The 12,804-nt window shown below is 44.1% G+C and overlaps 1 protein-coding gene across 3 annotated transcripts in view; it reads left to right on the forward strand.

Moving 5' to 3' along the window:
- Positions 1-12,804, forward strand: part of ARVCF (ARVCF delta catenin family member) — a 1,196,801-nt gene that overhangs the window by 1,089,491 nt on the left and 94,506 nt on the right. For all 3 annotated transcript variants that reach the window (XM_077293391.1, XM_077293392.1, XM_077293393.1), the window contains one exon: positions 11,398-11,581. In XM_077293391.1, the coding sequence (XP_077149506.1) occupies positions 11,398-11,581 (184 nt within the window). The remainder of the gene's footprint in view (positions 1-11,397; positions 11,582-12,804) is intronic.

The following is a 12,804-nucleotide window of genomic DNA, read 5'->3' on the forward strand; positions in this document are numbered from 1 at the left end:
TTTTGCTGGCCTCCCTTTGGATATGGGAAGGGTATTTATACTCACTCCAGACTAGGATTCCCTGTCAGCTATACTTTTGTCTAGTCTGTGTGACGAACCTTGGAGTGTGTGCCTGGTGTGCAATTGTTTTCCTTGCTCTCCGTGCCTTACTCTGCTTGTTTGTTCTGTTGGATTTCTGACCAATCCCCTGTCTCACCCCTTTGGTACCACGTGATCTCCTGGTTCTGTTCTTAGTTTGTTTGACTACTCTCCTGTGTTCGTCTCGTCTGCACCCCGACGTCTAGCTCCGCCCCCGACCACCTCCTACTCTGTCACATGGTTCAGGTCCTGGTTGGTACCTGTTAGTTACCTGGCGTTGTGCTCATCTCCCTTGCTGCTGTATGCAGCTCTCCCCACAGCAGTAATACCCGGGAGTTGTGACATATGCGGAAGTAGGCGGGGCTTAACGGATGTATACACATCCCTCCACAAAGCCCCGGAATGCTAATGTGAACCCGGCCTAAAATAGTTGCATGATCACAAGTTGCAGACACGGTGCATAGATGGGTTTTGTGGCCTGACTTTTCTGAGAATGTGTAACAAATGTTGCCGTGCAGCCCTAGCTTTAGACAGATCAGGAGAGGGGCCGGCCCAGTGCGATGCGATCCTCGCACGAGAAATAAGTCAGTCTGTCTGCCCCCTTAAGTAGATCCTCCAGAGAGAAACGTTCCCTGAAATATTCACACCTGTTCTGTGGACAGAAGTTGCTTCTTGGTTTTGCTTAGAAAATTCAGGTATGTGAATAAGCTTTTAAAAGGAAAAGAACAAGTTGTTTTGTGGCCATGTTCAGAAGATCTTAGGCCCTGCTCATAAATGGTTATCCGGGACCATTTTATTATTTTCTCATGGGGTTGGGAACTGACAGACAGGTAGTTGCTAACATAAAATGTCTGCTCTCCCTACAAAAAAAAATACCACACAGTTCTTTCGACTGAAAAAAAAATTCATAACATTCAAGTTTTCTGAAAATGGCGAGACGCAAATAAAAAAACCTTTTTTTAATAAAAAAAAAAAATTCAGATTTTTTTTTTTCACAACTGAAATAGAAAAAGGGATATGTTTGGTCCCTTGTACTGACTGGGAGAAGTATGCTTCTTGGTCACTGCTACTGCAGAATGAATACCATTAAAAAAATAAAATAAAATTCAAAACCCTCCTAAAACAATGGAGGAAATTTGTGGGGTTTTTTTTTTTGCAACTTGACCACACTTAAATTTCTTTCCTGTTTTCAGTACATTGTGTGGGGAAAAATGAATGGCTTTATTGAAAAGTACAACTTGCCCCCCAAAAGCATGCCCTAATGTGTCTGTGTAGACTGAAATATTAAAAACAAATTATGGCTCTTGGTAGAAGATGAGATAAAAGCTAAAACTCAAAAATTGGAGTAGCAGGAAGAGGTGAATGTAACGTATCACCATTTAACCATTCACGTAAACCTATATGAAGGATGTCGTCACTCTACCAATTTCCAGGACACATCCATCATAGCTTTAGGGGATAAAATAAGACGCAAGATACCTAAATCTTCCCAATTAGAAACCTTTGTCATTTCTCTGTTCCTCAGTTGAAGGGATTGTCTGTCTTGCTATTAACTAATGTTTTGGACTATTGTTAAAACACAGCCAAACGAAGAGAACCATGAATAATATTGTAAATCTTTATAAGATACAGGATGAAAAACAAGTGATAAAGTTGCAATATGACTAAGGATAGAAGCCAAATCAGAATCTCAATTTACAGACATGGTGTTTCAGGCTATTGCCACCGTCAGTGCAAAGCATGAGATCTGATTTGGCTAGGTGAGAGGCTTTGGACCAGAAGTCTATGGAGTAACGTTTCTCCCTGTGGACAGTGACATTCTGGCTCTGGCCTAAAGGTACCTTCACACGAAACGACATTATAACGATATCGCTAGCAATCCGTGACGTTGCAGCGTCCTCGCTAGCGATATCGTTTCGTTTGACACGCAGCAGCGATCAGGATCCTGCTGTGATGTCGCTGGTCGCTGAATAAAGTCCAGAACTTTATTTGGTCGTCCGATCGCTGTGTATCGTTGTGTTTGAAAGCAAAAGCAACGATACCAGCGATATTTTACACTGGTAACCAGGGTAAACATCGGGTTACTAAGCGCAGGGCCGCGCTTAGTTACCCGATGTTTACCCTGGTTACTAGCGTAAAATGTAAAAAAAACAAACAGCACATACTCACATTGCGTCCCCTGCAGTCTGCTTCCTCCTCTGACTCAGCGCCGCAAAGTGAAAGTGAAAGCAGCACAGCGGTGACGTCACCGCTCTGCTCTCACTGTACGGCGCTCAGTCAGTCAGGAAGTGGACGCAGGGGGACGTGAATGTAAGTATGTGCTGTTTGTTTTTTTTAGATTTTACGCTGGTAACCAGGGTAAACATCGGGTTACTAAGCGCGGCCCTGCGCTTAGTTACCCGATGTTTACCCTGGTTACCAGGGGACCTCGGCATCGTTGATCGCTGGAGAGCGGTCTGTGTGACAGCTCTCCAGCGACCAAACAGCGACGCTGCAGCGATCGACATCGTTGTCGCTATCGCTGCAGCGTCGCTTCGTGTGAAGGTACCTTTAGTCATATTGCAAGACTCATTAAAGGGTTGGTTGTGACTTGTGGGATCGCTGCTTCCAATAGGTGGCGCTGTAGAGTTTCAGTCCTCTTTCTCTCTGAAGAGGCAATTTGCACATAAAATTTCCCAGAAAAGCATTGCACGGTGAATAAGCCTCCGTACCTTGCTGTTAACTACAAACCTAAATGCAGGCTTACAAAAAGCTAACTGATTATATACTTGATTTACAGTATTTTATTTGGACTCCTGCTGAAGATGGTTTCTGCAAGATGATGAATTTGGTTCTAGTTTTGTAGCCAGATGGGATCAGTGTGACTGGCCGTATCATTCTTTGGCGTGGTTTTAGTATCTGTAGTGTCTGAATGACTGTTCCGTAACACCGCCAGATATCTGGCAAGCTTCTGCCAACCCTGGCTTGCATTTTTTATATGCTACAATGAAAACTGCAGTCTGTAATTTCTTAGGGAGGGACCAGGAGACTAGGTGAAAATGGCCAGCATTCCTCCCAGACGCTTAAGAAAACAAACAATGCTCAGCCTTTTCCTCTTTTTAGCATTGTTGCATTCTTCCGTATGTTATTTTGAAGCACCCTGTCTCACCCCGTGATTGTGAATATTCATGGCTGAAATGGGCAAGTCGTAGTTCTAAAGAGAAACCTAGTAATGAGACTCCACACTTGTACACTTGCACTAGTGTATATTCTATATCCAGCTACACAGAAATGAGTCACATTTACATGTTGTATATCAGTGATTTTCAACCTTTTTTGAGCCGCGGCACATTTTTTATACTTTAAAAATCCCGGGGCACACCACCAACCAAAATGGCACAAAATGACACTAAAGCAGTACATATTCTACATATAGTTAATAATATAGATTCTAAATGTATTTATACTCACTCAGTGTGAAACCTGGGCCTGTTTCGATAAACACAAAAGGGATATCCTGGCAGGAATGGTGGAAAGACACACACGAAGCTCTTCCTCAACAGTTCTCAGTCTCTCCCTGTTTTTAGTTTTTATCGCAGTCAAGCTTGAGAAGCCCAGCTCACATAGATATGTGGTCGAAAATGGGAGCAATGTCAAAATAGCTTTGTTGGACAGAATGGGGAACTCCTTGGAGTGGTACTGTGCATTGTATATATACAGGAGGAGTGGTACTGTGCGGTGTATATATACAGGAGGAGAGGTACTGTGCAGTGTATATATACAGGAGGAGTGGTACTGTGCAGTGTATATATACAGGACAGGAGGAGTGGTACTGTGCAGTGTATATATACAGGAGGAGAGGTACTGTGCAGTGTATATATACAGGGCAGGAGGAGTGGTACTGTGCAGTGTATATATACAGGAGGAGTGGTACTGTGCGGTGTATATATACAGGAGGAGTGGTACTGTGCAGTGTGTATATATACAGGACAGGAGGAGTGGTACTGTGCAGTGTATATATACAGGAGGAGAGGTACTGTGCAGTGTATATATACAGGGCAGGAGGAGTGGTACTGTGCAGTGTATATATACAGGAGGAGTGGTACTGTGCAGTGTATATATACAGGAGGAGTGGTACTGTGCAGTGTATATATACAGGGCAGGAGGAGTGGTACTGTGCAGTGTATATATACAGGAGGAGTGGTACTGTGCGGTGTATATATACAGGAGGAGTGGTACTGTGCACTGTATATATACAGGACAGGAGGAGTGGTACTGTGCAGTGTATATATACAGGAGGAGAGGTACTGTGCAGTGTATATATACAGGGCAGGAGGAGTGGTACTGTGCAGTGTATATATACAGGAGGAGTGGTACTGTGCGGTGTATATATACAGGAGGAGTGGTACTGTGCAGTGTATATATACAGGGCAGGAGGAGTGGTACTGTGCAGTGTATATATACAGGGCAGGAGGAGTGGTACTGTGCAGTGTATATATACAGGAGGAGTGGTACTGTGCGGTGTATATATACAGGAGGAGAGGTACTGTGCAGTGTATATATACAGGAGGAGTGGTACTGTGCAGTGTATATATACAGGACAGGAGAAGTGGTACTGTGCAGTGTATATATACAGGAGGAGTGGTACTGTGCGGTGTATATATACAGGAGGAGAGGTACTGTGCAGTGTATATATACAGGAGGAGTGGTACTGTGCAGTGTATATATACAGGAGGAGTGGTACTGTGCAGTGTATATATACAGGAGGAGTGGTACTGTGCAGTGTATATATACAGGGCAGGAGGAGTGGTACTGTGTGGTGTATATATACAGGGGAGAGGTACTGTGCAGTGTATATATACAGGACAGGAGGAGTGGTACTGTGCAGTGTATATATACAGGAGGAGTGGTACTGTGCGGTGTGTATATATACAGGAGGAGAGGTACTGTGCAGTGTATATATACAGGAGGAGTGGTACTGTGCAGTGTATATATACAGGAGGAGTGGTACTGTGCAGTGTATATATACAGGACAGGAGAAGCGGTACTGTGCAGTGTATATATACAGGAGGAGTGGTACTGTGCGGTGTATATATACAGGAGGAGAGGTACTGTGCAGTGTATATATACAGGAGGAGTGGTACTGTGCAGTGTATATATACAGGAGGAGTGGTACTGTGCAGTGTATATATACAGGAGGAGTGGTACTGTGCAGTGTATATATACAGGAGGAGTGGTACTGTGCAGTGTATATATACAGGACAGGAGGAGTGGTACTGTGCAGTGTATATATACAGGGCAGGAGGAGTGGTACTGTGCAGTGTATATATACAGGGCAGGAGGAGTGGTACTGTGCAGTGTATATATACAGGACAGGAGGAGTGGTACTGTGCAGTGTATACATACAGGACAGGAGGAGTGGTACTGTGCAGTGTATATACTTCAACAGCCGCCCAGCCCAGGCCCCCAGCACCTGTCCTGTATATATATTATATACACTGTATCTATACAGGCTGTGCTGGGGGCCTGGGCTGGGCGGCTGCTGTAGTGTATATATATATATATATGTCAGCTGCAGCCGCCCAGCCCATGGCTGCCCCAGGTCACCCAGAGTAGACTGTCGGAACATACAACGATAGCATGGCACTCACTCAGGTGCCGGTAGGAGCTCCGGGAATCTGCCTGTGCCTGATAAGTTCAGCACTGCTTGCAGCCAGGAGAGTAGAGCAGGAGAACTCTCCGCCCACAATGTCACGCTGGCTGGCTGTGTCCTTAACCCCTATGTGTGCCTGGCCCTGCACTGACTGAGAAGATGCTTGTGCCAGGCAGCGCAAATTGAAAGGGTAGAAAGGGTTAAAGCATAGTTTGGGGAACTTTCCCTGCGGCACACCCGACCATGTGTCGCGGCACACTAGTGTGCCGCGGAACACTGGTTGAAAATCACTGTTGTATATAATCTACTATATAATTGTCTAAGGGTCACTTCCGTCTTTGTCTGTCCTTCTGTCTGTCTGTCACAGAAATCCCAAATCGCTGATTGGTCGCAAAACAGCCACGACCAATCGGCGACGGGCACAGTCCGGCGGCAAAATGGCCGCTCCTTACTCCTCGCAGTCAGTGCCAGCTCCATACTACCCTCCAGTCAGCTCTCACACAGGGTTAATAGCAGCGTTAACGGACCGCGTTATGCCGTGGTGTAACGCACTCCGTTAACGCTGCTATTAACCCTGTGTTACCAACTTTTTACTATTGATGCTGCCTATGCAGCATCAATAGTAAAAAGATCTAATGTTAAAAATTAATAAATAAAAAATAAAAAAGTTATATACTCACCGTCCGTCGGCCCCTCGGATCCAGAACAGGCCTTTCCTGCTCGTCGCGACGGTCTGGTGACCGCTCCATGCATTGCGATCTCGCGAGATGATGATGTAGCGGTCTCGCTAGACCGCTGCGTCATCATCTTGCGAGACCGCAATGCACTCTTGGGACCGGAGCGCGCGAGGAGCATCGGTAAACACTTCGCCTGGATCCGGGGCCAACGGAAGTATATAACTATTTTTTTATTTTTAACAGGGATATGATGCCCACATTGCTATATACTACGTGGGCTGTGCAATATACTACGTGGGCTGTGCAATATACTGTGTTTGCTGGGCAATATACTGCGTTTGCTGTGCACTATACTACGTGGGCTGTGCACTATACTACGTGGGCTGTGCACTATACTACGTGGGCTGTGCACTATACTACGTGGGCTGTGCACTATACTACGTGGGCTGTGCACTATACTACGTGGGCTGTGCACTATACTACGTGGGCTGTGCACTATACTACGTGGGCTGTGCACTATACTACGTGGGCTGTGCAGTATACTACGTGGGCTGTGTTATACACTACGTGGGCTGTGTTATAAACTACGTGGCTGTGTTATATGCTATGTGGGCTGTGCTACATACTCCGTGGGCTGTGCTACATACTCCGTGGGCTGTGCTACATACTCCGTGGGCTGTGCTACATACTCCGTGGGCTGTGCTACATACTCCGTGGGCTGTGCTACATACTCCGTGGGCTGTGCTACATACTCCGTGGGCTGTGCTACATACTCCGTGGGCTGTGCTACATACTCCGTGGGCTGTGCTACATACTCCGTGGGCTGTGCTACATACTCCGTGGGCTGTGCTACATACTCCGTGGGCTGTGCTACATACTCCGTGGGCTGTGCTACATACTCCGTGGGCTGTGCTACATACTCCGTGGGCTGTGCTACATACTCCGTGGGCTGTGCTACATACTCCGTGGGCTGTGCTACATACTCCGTGGGCTGTGCTACATACTCCGTGGGCTGTGCTACATACTCCGTGGGCTGTGCTATGTTCGCGGCCGGCCATGTAGTATATAGCACAGCCTCGTATTACAATCAGCGACAGGCCGAATCCTGTGTATTCAATGTATTATTCTAAAATCTTCCTAAATAAACTACATACATATTCTAGAATACCCGATGCGTTAGAATCGGGCTACCATATATATAGTGTTTCTAATAATTTACACTAAATGTGTTTATTTGAAACTAAAAGTTGGACAAATGTTATCATCTGACACACTTTCACAGTTCTTAAACTATTTTAAATGCGCAAACAGAAATGAACATCAATTGACCTTCTCAATAGTTCGGTAAAAGATTTTGTCGGAATCAGATAAAGGAAATTTGTAAGCAAGTTTTTACTATGTAATCTGAGGGCAGCATGTAATTGGGGCTGAGACACTGATTTCTGCGATGTCACTTACTCGGCTGTTTGCTGCTGTTTCACTACAATCAGTATTTTATCAGCAGGAGATTAACACTACAGGACTAGAGGGACTACAGGAGGACCACAGAAGACTAACCCACATCTCTTGTGCATCCTGGTCCAACCACACCTGGTGTGGGCGAGGGCAGCTTTCTGGGCGCTGCTACATCTAAAAACTGTAATTGTATCACAACTGCTGCGCCCAGTTATCTAAGTGATACATCACTGGAAAGGGGGTCTTTCTCTAAACTATGCTGCTTTCAGATTGAACAGCAAAAACCTCTTGATAGATTTCCTTTAAGGTTGCAGCTGTTGTTAAGACTCCTTTTTTGCAACATATTGAAATGCTTGTAAAAATATGCACATGCAGCATTTATACTGATTAATTACAACTGTTTTTGGTGCCTTTGGTTTTTTTTTTGTTATATAAAAAAGCATATGGAGGGAATGAGTATGTTGCATTTAAAAAAGAATCCAGAAGCCCCCCAAACTAAAGACAATTGCTGCGTAAGCGGAGTTCACATCATTTTACTATGGACTTTAGAGTAACACCCACAAGAAATTTAATAAAATTGTATGCGAATCCGGTCTAATAACCCAGATTCTGTTTCAAGCTCTCATTTAAGACTTTTGTGTTATCACTATCTGATGTGGTGGTTCTTTTTGTTGTTTTTCTTTTTTTTTTGTCTGAATATGTTGTCAGTAGGAAGAAGAAATTGCTGAAAGTAAGTGATCAGTTTTTGACATTCAGCTACTCATGATGATTGTAGGCTAGTGATGAGCGAGTATACTCATTGCTCGGAGATTGTTTTTGTTGACTTAGCTGCATGATTTACAGCTGCTAGCCAGCCTGAGTACATGTGGGGGTTGCCTGGTTTCTTGGGAATCCCCACATGTAATCAAGGTAAAGTTAGATGTTGCCGGCAGGCCAAGGGAATTCAATATGTGTATCAAATAATTGAGCAGCAGGAGCTGAAATCCTTTTCCCAACTGCAAGGGGAGTTTGATCTTGGGTCTTCAGGGGAGTATCAGTATTTGCGGATGAGACACGCATTTGGAGCTCAGAATAAGAATGGATGCATGAGAGTACAAGGAGATATAGTATTGGAATATGTGTGCGGTGAAGGGACTACTAGGGGGGTTATCTCCACTCTTTATAAAGATTTACTGCATACATACCTTTTGGGATTTCCAATTAATGCGAGAGCTATGTGGGAGAGGGATTTGGGTCCATTGGAGAATGAAACTTGGGAGTCGGTGCTGGAGTGGATTCTACGGCTATCCCTGAGCGAAGCGTATAGGCTGTCACAGATCTATATAGTACACAGGGTCTACAAATCCCCGGAAGTATTGTATAGAGCAGGTCTACGTGCTGACTGAGTGTCCGAGGCGTGGGTCTGCGGATGCTGGTATATACCATATGATGTGGACGTGTCCGAGACTGGCTGCCTTTTGGTTGATGGTTTTGAGTTGTATGGAAGGTGCGTATAGATGCATGGTACCAAGGGAGCCATTGGTGTGTTTGTTGGGATATGTGGATGAGATTGGAGTGGATAACACCCAGAAGATAGCAGTGGCCAGATTGTTGTATATGGCCCGAAAGGTAATAGCACGAAATTGGATTAAGGTTGAACCGCCTGCAAGAAAAGAATTTCTCCAATATGTGAAGCAGGGTCTGACATTGGAAAGAGGGATCTATAAGAAAAGAGGGAAAATAGAAATGTTTGATAAGCTGTGGTCTCCGTGGCTAGAGATGGGATAGGTAGACATGTGGGATGGGAGAGTCTAAGGCCTGACTTGGCAAGAACAAACTAAGAGGTCTGCGGTCCTACATGGGATGATATCCATTCAGTATTATTGTGGATTGTGATATTGGGAGAGATGGGCTGTCTTCTTGGGCGGGGGTGGGGAATGATGGGGTTTGATTAGGGGCAAAAGTTTGTATTGAAAACATGAATATAAAATGTAAATTGTGCTGATATTCTTAATAAAAATTTACTTGAGTTAAAAAAATAAAAAAAAGTTGATGTTGCCACTTAAGTATTTGGTCAGTATTTTACCTCAGTATGTGTTAGCCAAAACCAGGAGTGGGTGATAAATGCAGAAGTGGTGCATATGTTTCTATTATACTTTTCCTCTGATTGCTCCACTCCCGGTTTCGGCTTATAAATACTGATGGAAAATACTGACCAAATACTGCTAGTGTGAATGTGGCCTAACACTGATCGTTAGTTGTGTACAGATAATATGCAATACATTTTTGTCGTATTGGTGCTGTAGCCGCAGAACGTATTGCTGATCTGATAATAAAGCACTGTGTGGGAGACAGACCAGGGCGAGCAGATTCTGCACTGCTTCATAACAAATTGAGACAGATTTTTTAGTCTTTGTACTTTAATGATTGTATTGATTACCTAATACTGTCCCATTCTAGCAGAGTATACTTATAAACCAAGTGAATACTTATGTCCTCCATTTAGAGGGGGTTTGTAAATCTTAATGCAAGTCAACATTTATGACCTCAAATTATGATAAACGATAAATTGAGCAGCTGCGGTATTGATTACCCAGATCACATGATGGGCAGCAGATGTCCTTTTACTAGTGCCGTTTAGTAAGTAGGAGAACAAGGTTGTATGTTTAAATACAGATAAGATAGCTGGTTAAATTAGATGAAAAGGTTATTACCCTTTCAAGTAAAAGTATTTATATAGTGTGTTGTATATACTGATGGATATTTTTTACCATCATTCCACACACATCTAAATCCATTTTGTGAGTGTTCGTTTCTTTTAAATTATATTTTGACTTTTATTTGTACTGCTACAACTTCAGATTATTGGTTAGGGAGAGCCTACACAATACACTATCCAGCAAAATTGTGCTGCTGATAATAGTCCATTTGTGACAATATTGGCAGGAATGTATCATTCGTCCATAAAGCGGTCCTGGTCCTATTATACTGATGGCCAATCCTACAGATTGCTGAGTGTCAAACCCCCTACCAATCTAATGGTGTTGACCTCTCCAAAAGTCAGGTGCCGATGAGTCTGTTTTCGGTCCGCGTGTCATCCGATGTTTATTGTATAATATGTAATGTCCGTTCCTTTCCTTGGACTGAGTCTGTCCAAGGAAAAAACTGCAGCATGCCCGAATTTGATCTAATATTCATATCGCACTTGGCCATCCAAGTCAGTAAGTACCGTACGTTGAAAACCTAGAACAGCACTCGGATGACATTCAAGTGCAGTCTGATTTCTGCACAGTAACAGAATAGGGGAGACGCAGACTTTATTTTTCTCCAACTTCTCATGTGAGAGAATCCGAGCACACTATGCTCACACTCAGATCAATTTGATCAGAGTGTCATTTGCATAATCGTCCCAAATCTCGTATGAGAGAATCTACGGCCGTCTGCATCATCCCAAAGAATAGGTAATCGGCATGTTGTGAACAAACAGCGGCTTTTATCCTTGATTATAATTGTCATAATGTTAACAATTTACTCTTGACTGACATTTTCACAAACCTTTTATTATCATTTCCAAAGGTACCCTGTGGAACTTGTCCTCCTTTGAACCTTTAAAGATGGTGATCATTAACCACGGTCTCCAAACTCTTACTAATGAGGTGATCATACCTCATTCTGGCTGGGAGAACGAACCCAATGAAGACTCCAAGCCTCGAGATGCAGAGTGGACAACCGTGTTTAAAAACACTTCTGGCTGCTTAAGGTATTCTTGGTTCTTAGTCATTATGTTTGCTGATGTGTGACAATATTATGGGTTTGTTTTACATACTAATTGGTGATTGGGAAGAATCCTAGTCATTCTTTTGCTAGTAACATCATAACATCATTCTGTCTACTTGTTGGTTTACTTTGTGCAGGAAATGTGCTCCACAATTCTAACGCTTTTTTTGTTGTCTCTTTTGCTGCACGACGTTGGCTTTCTAGGCCCCACACCTTTCATCATAAACAGTGACCCATTCTAGTGAGACCATCGATTCGTCACAAGAAGTGTCTATAGCACATAAATATGGTACAAGTCATGAATGCCACTGGTTTTTATCTCCATTTTCACCAGAATTCTGGTGTTTTTAGCTTAATAAATCTCGATAGCCTTTCATAGGTTAAAACAACTTACACTACATGGGAGTGACGGAAATGAAGTGACCGCATGCGTGCACAACCAACCCTCCTAACGGCAGCTGTGCTCGTGTCACCTATTCTAGTAATTGTAGGACCTTCATTGATGATATATTTATCTCATAGTCTGTGGATAGGTCATAGATATATTTGGTGGGAAAACAGATTTATTCAAGAACCTGTTCTGGATTTTTTTTTTCATGCTTCTTTTAAGGGATTGTCCACCCCCCTTATTGGCCGCAGGGTGCAGCATAAATCTATAACATCTATACTTGCCTCCCCAATTGGTGCCACCCCTCCACTCTCAGCCCCGAGTCCCTCCCTGCCTGTCCCCTGACAAACAATGTAACTAAGGGTACCATCACACAGTGCCATTTTCATCGCTACGACGGCACGATCCGTGACGTCGCAGCGTCGTATGATTATCGCTCCAGCGTCGTAGACTGCGGTCACACTTTGCAATCACGGCGCTGGAGCGATGCCGAAGTCCCCGGGTAACCAGGGTAAACATCGGGTTACTAAGCGCAGGGCCGCGCTTAGTAACCCGATGTTTACCCTGGTTACCAGCGTAAACGTAAAAAAAACAAACAGTACATACTTACATTCCGGTGTCTGTCCCCCGGCGTTCTGCTTCTCTGCACTGTGTAAGCACCATAGCCGGAAAGCAGAGCGGTGACGTCACCGCTGTGCTCGCTTTCCGGCCGGCAGGCGCTCACAGTGCAGAGAAGCTGAGACGCCGGAGGACAGACACCGGAATGTGAGTATGTACTGTTTGTTTTTTTTTTACGTTTACGCTGGTAACCAGGGTAA

Source organism: Ranitomeya variabilis, chromosome 1 (genome assembly GCF_051348905.1).
Source record: "Ranitomeya variabilis isolate aRanVar5 chromosome 1, aRanVar5.hap1, whole genome shotgun sequence".
In the NCBI taxonomy this organism is placed as follows: domain Eukaryota; kingdom Metazoa; phylum Chordata; class Amphibia; order Anura; family Dendrobatidae; genus Ranitomeya; species Ranitomeya variabilis.